The 15,919-nt window shown below is 33.3% G+C and overlaps 1 protein-coding gene across 1 annotated transcript in view; it reads left to right on the top strand.

Annotated features, from left to right (window-relative positions):
* The window catches only part of LOC129227381 (uncharacterized), a 77,683-nt gene that overhangs the window by 49,473 nt on the left and 12,291 nt on the right, over nt 1-15,919 (top strand). Inside the window, exons 3-5 of the mRNA XM_054861934.1 lie at nt 6,204-6,509; nt 10,462-10,657; nt 13,216-13,674. Of these exons, the coding sequence (XP_054717909.1) occupies nt 6,204-6,509; nt 10,462-10,657; nt 13,216-13,674 (961 nt within the window). The remainder of the gene's footprint in view (nt 1-6,203; nt 6,510-10,461; nt 10,658-13,215; nt 13,675-15,919) is intronic.

Below are 15,919 nucleotides of genomic sequence, written 5' to 3'. Positions count from 1 at the left end.
CATAAAGGTTATTGAAAAATAAAAAACGAAATGGAAAGAACAGGGTTGCTCTGAAGAGCTCTTTACTTTTCTGTCAAGAGTGATTGGTAATTGCCACATCAGTTCAATAACAAAGATTCATTTAAAGAAATTACAGTAGAAGTTATATTTTAATCATTTTACTTATTCTAAAAATCATACGGCTAAATCTAAAAATTATGGATTTTGTTGTGTAGAGTAATAATAAAGATAAGCTAACTTTAATCAACAAACGACAAATGAAAAATGAAATGATGCCCACAAAACAAATACAATATCTTTACTAATATAAAGGTGAAAGTCTCTCTGTCTGGATCTCTGATCGATCTTCTCCCCTACATTATACCGCAAATTCAATTGTAAAATGTAGTTTTGGTAAAAAAAATTGCTGGCACCCAGCAAGTACTTGTTATTGTAAAATATTTTGATTTTTATAAGTGCATTATCGATTTCATTAACCTGTCGAAAGAATTTTTTTTCTTTTTTGTAAAATGCCGTCATCTTTTCCCAGTGAAATGAGATTCCATTGTAAAAAAGTACCGGCAAGCAGCAATTTTTTTTCAGTAAAATATTTGGAATTTTATCACTGTGTAGTCTATTTCATAGGTTGTCGAAAGGAAACTTTATTGTAAAATGCAATCATTTTTTAATATCAAAACGAGATATTATAGTAAATAAGTAGTGGCGCTCAGCAAATACTTTTTCCCGTAAAATATATCGTGTTTTTTTTTTTTTTTTAATTATTATTATTTTTTTACAGTGAACTCTCTCGAAAGGTTAAGGTCCACATTAATTCTTACACCGCCTGCATCAATGTTAACTAGAACTTCTAAGCCAGGCAGATATTATGTATTGCAACAAGAAACGCATATTCATATAAAAAATCTTCCATATTTTCTTTAAATTTATGCAAACCTCTTTTCCTTACAGATTAAGCACTTTTTTTTTACATAAAATAGTGCAACCTTTAACTAGTGGTAGCTAAAATGATTTTCGTTTTTTTCAAAGAACCAGAACCCAACCTAACCAAGAAAACAATTTATCAGACTTCAGAAACAGGAACTTCCAAAAAAAAAAAAAACAAACAGGGGTGGGGAGGGGGTGTACCTTCGGCCACGTCACCTGTGCGTGAAATGATTAACTCTCCTGGTGCCCAGCAATAGTGTGTGATGAAATTACTTTTCGCGGGACCATCAGCTGTTGCTGACAGCTCCCATGCCGCGATACGTTCTGGCTTCTATTCCCCGTGACCCTCTGTGTTAGCGGGGAAGCTAATGGAGAATGATGCATTTTATGCGCTCGTCTTTATTACCTCCTTCACTGCTTCGGAGGGACAGCCGGGAGAAGTGGCGATGTCAGGAATATTGTTGGCAAAATATTGGATCGTGTTCGGGTAATTCGATTATCAGTGAATTCATTGGAAATTCGTGAGCGCTTGGATGGACTTGATTTTTCTTCTTTCCTGTTGTACGTTCTGTAAGGCTTAGAACCGTGATAGGTAAACACAATGGAAATATTGTTGGAGAAATATGCAAAATTAGGGAACAAAAATCATTGTTTTTCCGCTAAGATTAAAATTAATGCGCACTTTTTTTTGAGAATATAACAAAAATGAGAAAATTTCACTTTTTAAAAATTTTAATGCTTTTTTGTTTTTTTGCTCATATTTAAAAAAATGTTTTTTGCTAAATGATCACAATACTTATCTTAAAATCATGATAGGTAAACACACCGGAAATATTGTTGGAGAAATATGCAAAATTAGGGAACAAAAATCATTGTTTTTCTGTTAAGATTAAAATTAATGCGCACTTTTTTTTGAAAATATAACAAAACTAAGAAAATTTCATTTTTAAAAATTTTGATGCTTTTTTGTTTTTGCTCCTATTTTAAAAATGTTTTTTGCTAAATGATCAAAACCTTAAAATCGTGATAGGTAAACACACTGGAAATATTGTTGGAGAAATATGCAGAATCAGAGAATGAAAACCATTGTTTTTTTTTCGTTCAATTAACCAAATTTAGTTTAACGGAATAAAGAAACTTAGAGTAATTGTTTCATTCATTTTCTACAATATAGATAGTATTCCAAAAATGTTAGAAATATTTCTTCTTTCAATTGAAAAAATTTTACTGAGCAAGATGCAAGTAATTCATTCTCCTTTTGATTTTGGACAAAGTTATGTTGGAATATTGTTTCTAAAAGTTTACAAATTTACAAGATCAAATAGTTTAAAATTGGAAAAAACAACAACAATTATGAAACTGATTACATACATTTTTGTATGAAAACACAGGGTTGTTTCTGAAGTTTTGCACTGATAAAGTTAATTCAAGATGAAAAATTCAAACTCAAATTTAAACTATCTTTAAACTTTGATCCTTATTCAAAAAAGTTGTTATTTTCACAACATTAACACACTTCTACGTGTGCTCTTTTATCAGTGTGTATGACATAATCCTTAGTTTTAAAATAAGCAATAAAAATATTTTTGGTCGCTTGGTCATTTATGATGCAATGTAACTCCTTAAGATTAAAATTTGAAATCCGAACATTCTCCGAAATTGAAACCACCAATTCAGAGTTAGCAATTGGACAATCGCTCATTTAGCCGCTACACTGTCAAATTCCAAAGAGAGACCAAATGAGAAGTCAATCATGAGCAACGTTCGAGCGTTTCATAATATCCTGCGATATCCACCACGATATGAAGGAGAGTTGGGAATTAATTTACAGGCAGTGTCTAGATTAGGAGAAGACTTGATTGCTCAGTAATTGACGGATGGTAGAAGCATTTAGGCCTTCGTGCGGTTCAGTTTACTGTTTTTGTCTATTTATATTAATATGAATAATGTTTTAGTTTGTTTTCCAATACTTTGATTCTCAGATATTTGACAGTTGCCGAGTGACTTGAATTCAGAGCCATAAGGTATAAAAGTTTAAAATCATGCATGTACGTTTAAAGTTAGGTTTTTTGAATTATTACAGTTGATGTGACCTTAGGTCAAAATTATTGAATACGTTTTGTAGTGCAAATAGTACAAATTATTTACTCTACATTATTTTGATAGAAACAGATACAGTTAGGGATATAAATTTATAAATACAAAATAACAGCTCATAAGTTTATAAAAAGTTAAAAATCACGCATGTACGTTTAAAGTTATGTTTTTAAAAATTATTACAGTTGATGTGACTTTAGGTCAAAGATATTGAATACGTCTTGTTGTACAAACTATTTACTCTACATTATTTCGATAGAAACAGATACAGTTAGGGATATAAATACATAATAACAGCCCATAAGTTTATTAAAGTTAAAAATCATGCATGTACGTTTAAAGTTATGTTTTTTGAATTATTACAGTTGATGTGATCTTAGGTCAAAGTTATTGAATACGTTTTGTTGTACGAACTATTTACTCTACATTATTTCGATAGAAACAGATAGAGTTAGGGATATAAATACATAAATATATAATAACAGCTCATAAGTTTATGAAAGTTAAAAAATCATGCATGTACGTTTAAAGTTATGTTTTTTTTTTCTGAATTATTGCAGTTGATGTGACCTTAGGTCAAAATTACTGAATGCGTTTTGTAGTACAAACTATTTACTCTACATTATTTCGATAGAAACAGATACAGTTAGGGATATAAATACATAATAACAGCCCATAAGTTTATTAAAGTTAAAAATCATGCATGTACGTTTAAAGTTATGTTTTTTGAATTATTACAGTTGATGTGATCTTAGGTCAAAGTTATTGAATACGTTTTGTTGTACGAACTATTTACTCTACATTATTTCGATAGAAACAGATACAGTTAGGGATATAAATACATAATAACAGCTCATAAGTTTATAAAAGTTAAAAATCATGCATGTACGTTTAAAGTTATGTTTTTTTGAATTATTACAGTTGATGTAACCTTAGGTCAAAGTTATTGAATACGTTTTGTAGTACAAACTATTTACTCTACATTATTTCGATAGAAACAGATACAGCTAGGGATATAAATACATAAGGAATGGGCAGAGGCTGACAGCAACCTTCTGAGGAAGAGTAAGAACTTAAACTGGTTGTAAAGAGGGCTTATCCTTGGAAAAGATAAAATTTGGAAACTTTCTATTGGTTCATGTCCACTCGCACAGTACGTGGTGTACATGTTGTGTACACGTGATTATTCGGGGTTATTCCCCAGACAGATATTTTGTGAAACTGACTGATCGTCACTATATAGTTTTTCTAGTGTCACTATAGTTTCTAGTGTCACTATATAAGAGTAATGTCAACGGTAGTTGGACACGCAATTTACGCCAATTTGAAAATGTTTTTTAACTAGAGTCGACTACATGCTTAGTTGATAGTGGAGAAACAAGCTAAAGTCAAGCGAAGGAAATAGTTAATAGCTCCTGGACTGGTATTTGGGTTAAATTACGCTCTTCACTTTAGAAATTAAAATAGTTAGTTAAACCCATACATATAGTGCAGCTCTGGTTAGTTGAGCTCTGACCTTGACAATGTTTACCTGTTTTTGAGAAGTTTAGTGAAAAATAGACGAGTTATTGGTCCGGATTTTAGTTGGAATATTTTTGAAGAACTACTAAGAAAGTTTCTCAGCTCAATTTAGCACCAATTATCCCTCCCTATTTTCCGAAACAGAGGTAAACATTGTCAGAGTCTGAGCACAAATTCTTAGAGCCTCACAATGCATAAACTTTTTTTCATAATTTCTGTCAATCGTTAAATATTTCCAATTTTACTAGCGAAGCAGCGAAGAGCATTTCATCCATTTGAATCAAATGCGCCAGACAATAGCAGCTCATAACAGGTTGCGATCTCCACTTATTCGCGAAGGAGGTAGGGTAGGTAGCTACTAAGTGTGCCGTTTAATTTGTTAACTCGGTTTTTCTTCGGCATGTCGTGACGTCACTGTCACCTTAAGTTGTAAGCAGGTAGAGAGTTTTACAAGACGGGAGAAACATATTAAAATGCAATTAATATATATTGAGCCGTCCTGATTATTCTTATCTTTGCTAAAACATTGTTTGCTATATATTTCATCACACACAAAAGCACACTTGAGTATCTTTCCTTTTTCTGTGTTTTTTAAAGCTATCCAGAAAAAAATAAATGCGTTTGAACTTCAAATGAGGCTGTGAGAAGCAAAGAGATGCAAGTGGACTATTTTAAGTTTCGAGTAAAACGCGTTTAAAGATAACATCCTAGGTAGGCTTTCATTGATTTTTTTTTTCTAAATCATGTTGTACAGCAGCATCTACCAGGGCAACTAGTACCATCTCTTGCCCCAAGACAGAGAAGGGGTTCACCTACCATGTGTACTGGTTATCTCCAAATTTTTAATTTTGCCACTTGCATCCCTTTGCTTCTCACTACCTCATATGTGATCTGGCCCGTAAAATTCACCATAGTATAAGGCGCAGCCCTTGAAGTAGGAGTTTTTTTTTTTTTTAATGTTTAGTAAAACCGTGTTATGTTATTTCTATTTATGTATCCTATAACTTTACGTCACCCACAACAAGTTATATATCACCTGAAAGATCCCTTTTTTCCACGTAATATTGAAGAGATTTTTTTTTCTGTTCGTGTAATAATTTAACTCATTGCAGTAAAAAAAATAATTTGAATTTTGTCATCTGGAATTCAAATTATGTTTTTCGCAATCATGAGTGTGTGTGTGTATGTAGGCGTGTATGTTTAAGTCTGTGTGCAGGTATGAGTGTGTGGGTAGTTGTGTGTATGAGTGTTTGTGTGTGGGGGGTGTATGTGTGTGTAGGCATATGTGTTTGTGTCTGTGTGCAGGCATGAGTGTGTAGGTAGTTGTGTGTAGGTGTGTGTGTATGTTTAGGTGTCTGTATGTATGTATGCGTGTGTGTGTATGTGTAGGTGTATGTATGTGTCTGTATGTGTGTGTGTGTGTAGGTGCGTGTATGTATACGTGTAAGTGTAGGATATTGACGCAACCTGGAGATGGCTTTCGCTAGAGGAGCCGGTCAACGGTGATGCTGCAGAGGGTGCTGGCGGGAAAATACAATGATAACACATAAAACAGTCAAATGAAAGCAATAAGCAATCGTGATTGCTCAAAAAACCCTCTACCGTCTTCAAAAAAAAAAAAAAAAAAAAAACTTGAAACATAACTTTTTGTCTCTTCATAGAAACCAGACTTCTGTGTGCCAAAAGGGGCATTTGAAGATATCGGAGTGGCCCGAAGATTCCAAAGACTGGGACGATGACTCTCCGTTTTCCTTGCGACCACCAATCCGCTACGCTTCCATTTATCAGAGACCACCAATGGATGACACCTCCTCACGAACCATCCCGCACTTCGGAGAGTTCTGTGGTTCCATGATTGAGCGCAGTGTCACTTTTTTCTCCCAAACCAACAATGTGAGTGTGACAGCTGTGGTCCCCAGTAGAGCTTCCATACCATCCACCTCCTTTGGATTATACCTTACTTACAGGTACTTCTAATCAATCTGACTTTATTTATTTATTTATTTAATTATTATTTTTTTATTTTTATTTATTTATTTATTTATTTATTTATTTATTTATTTATTTATTTTTGAAGGCTTTGCATATTGGATTTGGGCGTCTATACATTTTTAATAAATTATAATTTTCGTTGAAATAAATTATATAAATTTCCTTATATAGTTCAATTGTGTTATTAGAAAAATTAATTTGGCCATGAAATGGATATCTTAGCATTCGTTATGCAAGTGTGTAATTTTATACATATAATATAAGTTGAAAATTATATAGAAATAGGTTTTTCGCAACTACAGAGGTCAAAAGTATTTGTTAACATGCGAAATGAAAAATAAAAAACAAAACATCCAGCAAATAAATAATTAATGATACTATTGTCCTGCATTTTCCCATAATTAAAGTGATAAAAACGTTAAGGGGTGTAAGGACCTTTAACCTTCAAAATTTCTTGGTGGTTAAAAATAGGTTTATTGGCAACTACGAACGTCAAAAGTATTTAATAACACGCGAAATAAAAAAAAAAAACTGCCAGAAAATAAATAATTAATGATACTATTGTCCTGCATTTTCCTTTAACTAAAGTAAAACATTAAGGGATCTAAGTACCTTTAACTTTCAAAATTTTCGACTGTCTGGAAAAAATAAATGTTATGCGTAGTTTAATTCTGAACAATTTGATACTTTATTTATTACCATACACAAGAAACTTTTCAAGTTATCGTAAAAATGCGTAAACTTTCCCCATAGAAAATTTATGTCAACGCAGCTGTTTATGCCTCTTTTTCTCAGGTGCCGGTTTCTCGTTTTGCGTGCGTGATATCTCAAAAAGTTTCTTATATATTTCCGTAAAACTTTTCATGCTTGTGTTGTCTGGTTTATTTTTATGATCTTAACCTAAAATTTTAATTAAAAATAAAAGTTGAAATTCCTTTACTAAAAAAAAATTATACTATTTTTTTCGCAAAAATTTAGGAAAATTTTAATATTAACTTATAAAATTAAAAATAAATAAAGAAATAAATAAATAAATAATTTAAGCAAAATAAACAAATTTAGGTTCAGATAAAAAAAATAAACCAGACAAACATGCATGAAAAGTTTTAGGGAAATATGTAAGAAACTTTCTGAGAAATCACGCACGCAAAACGAGAAACTGGCGAAATTGGCACCTGAGAAAAAGAAGCTTAATCAGCTGCTGTAAACATTAATCTCTATGGCGAAAGATTTCTTACGCATTTTTACGATAACTTGAAAAGTTGTTTGCGTAAATAAGGTATAAAATTGTTCAGAATAAAATTACGCATAATATTTATTTTTTTCCAGAAAGTCAAAGATATTGAAGGTTTAAGGTCATTAGACCCATTAATAATTAATACGCGTGCTATCTCCGTAAAAGAAAAGTTTAAGCAATTTTAAGTAAGTTTTAGTGCATTTTGAATGTGGTGTTGCAACAAACAATAATAGTCAAGATGAAAAAGCATTTTCAAAATGAACAAACTGGAATTTTTTTAAAAAATGTGATTAGATAAAGTCTACGAAACGAACTATGTGCTTAACTGTAGATTTGTACTGAAATGTTTCGGTTTTTTAAAAACGTTTTTAGCATAAATTTGTGTTATCAAAAAAAAAAAGTTTAAAAAATAATCAATTAATCATCCATTTCATTTTGGAAATATTTTCAGTTTGTAATGAGAAAAATATTGAAAATTGTTTCGTCATCATTGCAGTTTCTGAAAATCTTTTAAATCCAATACTTCTTTTCAATTTTGTTCTTGTGGCCTAATTGTCTCTTTTAAAAACAACTCCAGCTATCTGCTGAGCTATCTGCTCCAGCTATCTTTGATTCTGCAAATCACAAAGTTACTTCTTGCATTTTAAGGACTTACACAGACATTTTTTTTTCAAGATCATTTTTAAATAATTGAGCATTCTTTTTAAGTATCTTGTTATTTTTCAAATATATTTGAAGAAATTTTGTTTCAACTTCAAATTCTTTGTTTCATAGTATTATTTTTGCAAAAGCAGTAATTTTGATTTCGTAGAAACTGAACAATTTATGATGCATTAAAAAACATTATTTAATGTATATGCATTCTCACAAGTCAGTCATTTTCTTTCATAAACAAGACTTTCTTTTTGGCAGTTCTTGAAAGCAAAAATGTATTTCTAAGCTATTGACTACCTATTCGAGCAACTTCATCGGAAAAGTAGTGCACTACAAAAATTAATTTATGAAAATGGACTTATAATGGGGTTGTTTTCTGTAGTCAAAAGTACTACTTTTAGTCACTGAAATTTATAGAATAAGCAAAAAAAAAAAAAAAAATAACATAGACCCAGAAAATATTTTTATTTTCCCAACAGTTGTTTTTTAATTAATTTTTTTAAATGTTCAATTTTTCAAACAAGGCTTGGTCTTGATGACGTCACAAATGATGCATTTTGGTGCATCTTTCTACAACGGTTCCACGCTATGATAATCAACAAGCGAATTAAAATTGCTCTCCACGCTTGCTATCAACCCTATCGTTGCCAATACACGCGAGTAAAGATGCGAATTTAATATTTTTCTCTGTGAATGGCAACACTGAATGGCATTTCATCATTTGTGATGTCATCAGGCAGAAACATGAACAATAAAAGCGCAACGATTTAAGTAATTTTTTAAAAATATCAAACTTAAATTAATTACTTAAAAAATGGTCATATCCCATGTTTTTAAGCATGCTCTCGCAGAAAAAAAAATACTTCTAAAATTTCGGAAACGACCCTATTGCGTCACTAAAAGGATTGTATTTATGAGACATTAACAGAAAATCCATATACATTTACTCTGGGTATTATAGATCGATCTATTATCGTTAGTTACGATTAGTGATGTTCCGGATATCTCTATCCGTATCCGTGGATATCCGAGGAAAATTAAAGATCTGTATCCGTATCCGTAACTTTTTTGACGGATCTTAAACGGATCTTTTCTATTCTAAATTTTTTTAAATATTTGAATAAAAGACTCTTAAATTTCGTTTAAATTAGGTTTTATTCCCTATTTAAATTATAAGGTATCATTTCAGAAGCCAACGGCCATCTGAGACATTTTTTTTTCTAATTTTTAGTTTAATATTAGTTTTTGTTATTGATGTGGGGTTTCTGTTCTTCTTCATTTTGGTTTTTCCCTGTATCCTTCAAAAAAAGTAAGACAAAAGGCTCTATTTACTGTTTGTAAAGGTGTTCTCGGCTCTGTTATTTCGTCGGTCGGAGTAAGTTGGGTGGAATGGGTCAGCGCAGCATTTATGCTGAAATAAAATGCGAAAAATTATTTCTAGCCTATCCAGTAACAGCTTTACATTCTTGCTCCTGTATCCTACACTACCGAGAAAGATAGAAATAATTTTTCACATTCTATTTAAGCATTAATGCTGCGCTGACCCGTTCCTTCCAACTCTCCATCAGTTTTAACGGAGATTTCTTCAAAGAGTAAATCATAGTCTTTATTATATTTTCGCCGTAGATGACATTTTTTGAAGAAACAGTGTTTTTATAGTGACGGGAATACCTTCCGTAATCAATTTTACATTTGGATAGTTGAATTGGGCAAAAACATTTTGAGATCCGTATCCGTATCCGCGGATCTTGACACTAATGATCCGGATCCGTATCCGTATCCGCGGATCTTGACACTAATGATCCAAATCCGTATCCGTATCCGCGGATCTTGACACTTATGATCCGGATCTGGATCCGTATCCGCGGATCTTGACACTTATGATCCGGATCTGGATCCGTATCCGCGGATCTACTTTTTTAACGATCCGACTCATCACTAGTTAAGATAACCTTAACAATATACTTCTAATAACTGACTGCATCGTGATTTTTAAATCGTGATTCAAAATTTCTCAAATGATGTACTCTTAACAGGTTTCTCAAGCGCAGACCATTGGATTCCGGGCCGGCGAGTTTTCTTGGAAACCACATTTCTGGAACATACTGTGATAAGGAATTTACGGACTGCCATGGAAACCGACGATGTAGGATTAGAACGCCTAATTTTCCTGGGTTCTACCCAAGAAACATAACGTGCAATTACTACATCAGGCAGCCAAAAGCCCCTGAGGTAAGTTAATTTCATTTTTATTTATTTTTTTATTACATACACGTTACAGAAAAAGTTTGTTTAAAAAGTATTTCATCATTTAAAACACAACACAGCAATTGCAGAACCTTTCCACTAAAATTGATCGTCTGCAGCAGTTGCCATTTTCGTTCTAGTGAGCAAATGTTTTGCAAAACTGTTATTTTTTTTCTTCTCAGAAATAGAAATTGCAACAAAATAAATATGGTGACTAAATAAAATTAAAACCATAAAAGGGAGCCATTTAACTAAACTTTTTTTTTCTTTACAAAATAATTCCTGTACTTTTTCTTAGCTTACTCCCACCCTTGGCTATTGATCTATTAGGTGCTATGATTGTAGGTAAAAATGAGCATCGGGGGAAGAAAAGAGGAAGTTTTTTTTTTTAAATCCTTTTTAACACTTCATTTATAATTTTTTAACCGATTTCTCAGTTAAAAAGATTTAGAAACTTATAAATTTTATATGTTCTTGTCTAAAGTTCTTGGTGAAGAATTAATTAAACTTTTTTTGTTTAGCTGTAATTTCATTTCTGAGAAAGTACTGTTGGGGACGTCTAAAGGTATTTTTGCTCGAGATTATTTATAGAACCTTGAACATTAATGTTCAGTTTATAAGCGCTATTGTCTTAGAATGAAATGGGAGATGATCTATGACCAGTATTTCATACTTATAGCTCATTAAGGGATTGAGTTTTGCAGACTGAATCATTTTACAAGACAATACAACATTTTCTTACATGCGATTTAATTATTATAGTTAGAAAAAGAAAAAAACAATTTGACTCAAGGTTGGTATTTTGCTCGAAGATTTTCAGTGCTTCAGTATATAACTTCAGAATTGATTTTTGATCGTTAAAGTAAGAGGATTGTCCTGGTTTCGAGAGATTTAAACAATTTTAAATTGACATAAACCTATACATAACATTAATAAAACTTAAATATAAGAAACTAATGCATCTCATGGCTCTTTACTCTTTTCATATACAATTTAACTAAAAGATAAAAGTAAAAAGGTACCATATGAAAAATGAAAAAAAAAAAAAAAAAAACGAAACTACAGAATGTGAAATAAAACACTTTAGCATAAATCGGTGAATATGAGAATATGAGAATCAATATCTTTTTAGACCAATTTATTTATAACTCAAATCCTATAAAATATTAATGTAAGGTGGACCCAAAAAATCGGAATTTTTTAAAAATCAGCCGAGATTTTTTTTTTTCGTTCATCCATTCCTTTAGAGTCAGTTTGTCATGAATTGACGTTACACCCTTTTTAACCCTCAAATGTTTGAGTTTTTGTAATAATTACTCAGAGAGAAAAAAAAAAACAGTTATGAGGTCGACCATCAAACTAAACGAGACACTTTTGCAATCAATTATAAAACTAAATAACTTTTACAGATCATTTTGAACCGAAGAAAACCTTTTTGGAGAAGTAGCATATTTTAATGTTCAATGCTTACTTTGAGAAAAAAAAATATCATTTGATTTTCTCAGCATAGAACAATGCGTTTTGCTTCTTTTCTGATTCCTTGAATAATTTTGAATGTTGAAATGGATTTTAAAATTATTAAATTTGAAATTCATTTTTTTCTTTTAGAAACAATATTAATTTAATTACTAGCAAATACCGACATCCTTCTTCAAAATACAGAGGCTGCAGTTTCACCCTTGTTTGGAGTTGAGTAGTCTGGAATAGCACCCCATGACCGAACTTGAGGCAGATATCCTCACATTACAGATTACCTTCAAACTGGTAGCCAAAACTAACTCAACCCACCATTCTAGATGTCATAGCCGGGCTGTCGGTGTTTGCTTGTAGCTCTGCCTTCGCTATAGGGCGTTAACTTAATAGGGAAGTTTTCGATTTTTCAATTTTATTTTTATATGATAGAGTAACATGTATGAACATCATAGGTGAAAAAAATTTTGCGATACGATAAGTAGTTTTATTTTAAATTAATTTTTAAAGCTCAAGCGCTTGTGACGTCAAATGGCACAGGAAGTGACGTCATGCGCTCTGCCGATAGGGGAGAAACCGAAGGACGTGCATTCGACTTCGAAGACGAAACGTAAAAGGCTTATCTCCTCGCATTTAACTCCTCGCGTTTCAGGAACATTTAACCTCTCATCCTCTTCGAAATATTAGAATAACATCATTGATGTTACTTGAGGAAGATTATTAAGATTGTGCTTTAACGAATCCGGCCTCCATAGTGTGTTCAAAAGGATTATTGAATTTCCAAAAAAATAAAATTATCAGCGCGCTCAAAATGTCCCTAGCGAAAACAAGGGATCTTCGGCGGAAGGCTGCCCATTAATGCCCTGTGACGTAAGCTCGTGACGTTTCAGAAGAGCGCACTTTTGCGCGTGGATTTTTAAAAATTCATTAAAAATCAAACACGGTGTTTTAAAATTCGGCGATGGTGAATTTTTTAGTTTTGACGGTCAATTAACAATATCCAATAGCCAAAATATGAACATTTAATAGGTTGCAACTTTCCTATTAAGCTTATTTTTCTTTCGTTCTCCAAGGGTTACACCGCAAGGATCATCCTCTCCCAGCCTAACGACTACAAAATCTCCGTTCCAACTGGCAGGCCAACCTCCACGACCAGCTCAAACTTTCTGCTGTCCACCGATTGCATCAGTGGGGATTCCGTTCGAATCTTCGACGGCCCTTCCGTTCGTTCTCCTCAGCTATTGGAATTCTGTGGGGCTGGAGCCCTCCCCGAAGTGGTGTCCAGTGGGAACGAAATGCTGGTGCAGATTAACAGTGCCCCGTATCAGCTCCTGAGCAACTCCCGCGTGGAGATCGAAATTTCGATTCGTTTCGAGATGGTGCATTCTGAATCGCTCGAGGACGATGGAAGGTGTTCGTATACGCTTGAAGGTACCAGGAGAAGATATGGGTTGCTTCATAGTCCCAGACATACGATGCCACCAAATGCCAACTGTACGTACAGACTTATTGGGGCATCCCGACACGACAGAGTAAGTATAAAACCATGTATGTCTGTCTATAAAACCTTGTAACCCTATACCAACCTATGTCTAACTTTCAAAACTATATCGTACTTTTAATTTGTAAAACTCCAAAATGGTACATTTCGAAATTGGGCTATCATACGGCATTGAAAATTTGGATAAGAAAAGTAAACCGCTTTACAAAAATATAACCAACCTTTAAGATACATCGAAAATACAGAACAGGCAAATTTCAGGCAGTTTAACTGTGCCCCATATCAGCTCTTGAGCAACTCCCGCGTGGAGGTCGAAATTTGGGTTCGTTTCGAGATGGTGCATTCTGAATCGCTCGAGGATGATGGAAGGTGTTCGTATACGCTTGAAGGTACCAGGAGAAGATATGGGTTGCTTCATAGTCCCAGACATACGATGCCACCAAATGCCAACTGTACGTACAGACTTATTGGGGCATCCCGACACGACAGAGTAAGTATAAAACCATGCATGTCTGTCTATAAAATCTTGTAACACTATACCAACCTATGCCTAACTTTCAAAACTACATCGTACTTTTAATTTGCAAAACTCCAAAATGGTACATTTCGAAATTAGGCCATCATACGGCATTGAAAATTTGGATAAGAAAAGTAAACCACTTTACAAAAATATAACCAACCTTTAAGATACATCGAAAAGACAGAACAAGCAAATTTCAGGCAGATTAACAGTGCCCCATATCAGCTCTTGAGCAACTCCCGCGTGGAGATCGAAATTTCGATTCGTTTCGAGATGGTGCATTCTGAATCGCTCGAGGACGATGGAAGGTGTTCGTATACGCTTGAAGGTACCAGGAGAAGATATGGGTTGCTTCATAGTCCCAGACATACGATGCCACCAAATGCCAACTGTACGTACAGACTTATTGGGGCATCCCGACACGACAGAGTAAGTATAAAACCATGTATGTCTGTCTATAAAACCTTGTAACCCTATACCAACCTATGTCTAACTTTCAAAACAATATCGTACTTTTAATTTGTAAAACTCCAAAATGGTACATTTCGAAATTGGGCTATCATACGGCATTGAAAATTTGGATAAGAAAAGTAAACCGCTTTACAAAAATATAACCAACCTTTAAGATACATCGAAAATACAGAACAGGCAAATTTCAGGCAGTTTAACTGTGCCCCATATCAGCTCTTGAGCAACTCCCGCGTGGAGGTCGAAATTTGGGTTCGTTTCGAGATGGTGCATTCTGAATCGCTCGAGGATGATGGAAGGTGTTCGTATACGCTTGAAGGTACCAGGAGAAGATATGGGTTGCTTCATAGTCCCAGACATACGATGCCACCAAATGCCAACTGTACGCACAGACTTATTGGGGCATCCCGACACGACAGAGTAAGTATAAAACCATGTATGTCTTCAACTTTCAAAACTATATCGTACTTTTAACCCCTTCAGTCGGAATTATGAAATATTGGACTAAAAATGTTGATATTTGGTACATATACAAAAACGATAAAATACCGAACAAACTTCATTATAAAATGTTCTACAAACAATTATAAAACATAATATAAGCGTTTGAAACGATTAATTAAAAATTATATATTTTTTAAAAAATCAGGAAAAAACCCTCGCTTTTCAGATGCAAATCCATGGTTGGAAAAATGAGCCACTCTCTATCTCTGAATCTTTGTATGTCAGTGTTGTCAATCCCAAAACGAAAAATTATTTCACATATTATAATAAGTAAATGTAAAGAGTCAACTACAAAAAAAATCAACTCATAAAATTAATTATTAAATGAATAGCAGCTGTTTAAAGTGTATGTCCGGTATACCGGACACCAAGTCTGAAGGGGTTAGTTTGCAAAACTCCAAAATGGCACATTTCGAAATTAGGCTAACATATGGCATTGAAGCATTTCTATTTAGATAAGAAAAGTGGAAGTGCACTCCGCTTTACAAAAATATAACCGACCTTTAAGATACATCGTAAAAACAGAACAGGCAAGTTTCAGGCAGGTTTGGACAATTTGTGTTGTTGGACACATGTAAACAAATACAAAGCAGCTTGCAAGGGCGTCCATATAGCGGGGCAAGTGGGGGCTCAAGCCCCCCTCCCCTAGAAATGAGAACTTCCTTGCTTTTAGTACTTTTTTCTTTGCAAAAATGTAAAAACATTTCTTCTCTAGCCATTAATGAATACGTTATTAAAAATGTCAAATTTTAATAACTCGAATCTGTGCTAAAATCGGTTTCCA

Source organism: Uloborus diversus, chromosome 1 (genome assembly GCF_026930045.1).
Source record: "Uloborus diversus isolate 005 chromosome 1, Udiv.v.3.1, whole genome shotgun sequence".
Classification (NCBI taxonomy): Eukaryota; Metazoa; Arthropoda; class Arachnida; order Araneae; family Uloboridae; genus Uloborus; species Uloborus diversus.
Note: the sequence above shows the minus strand (reverse complement) of the source record. Positions and strands in the feature narration are given on the sequence as shown.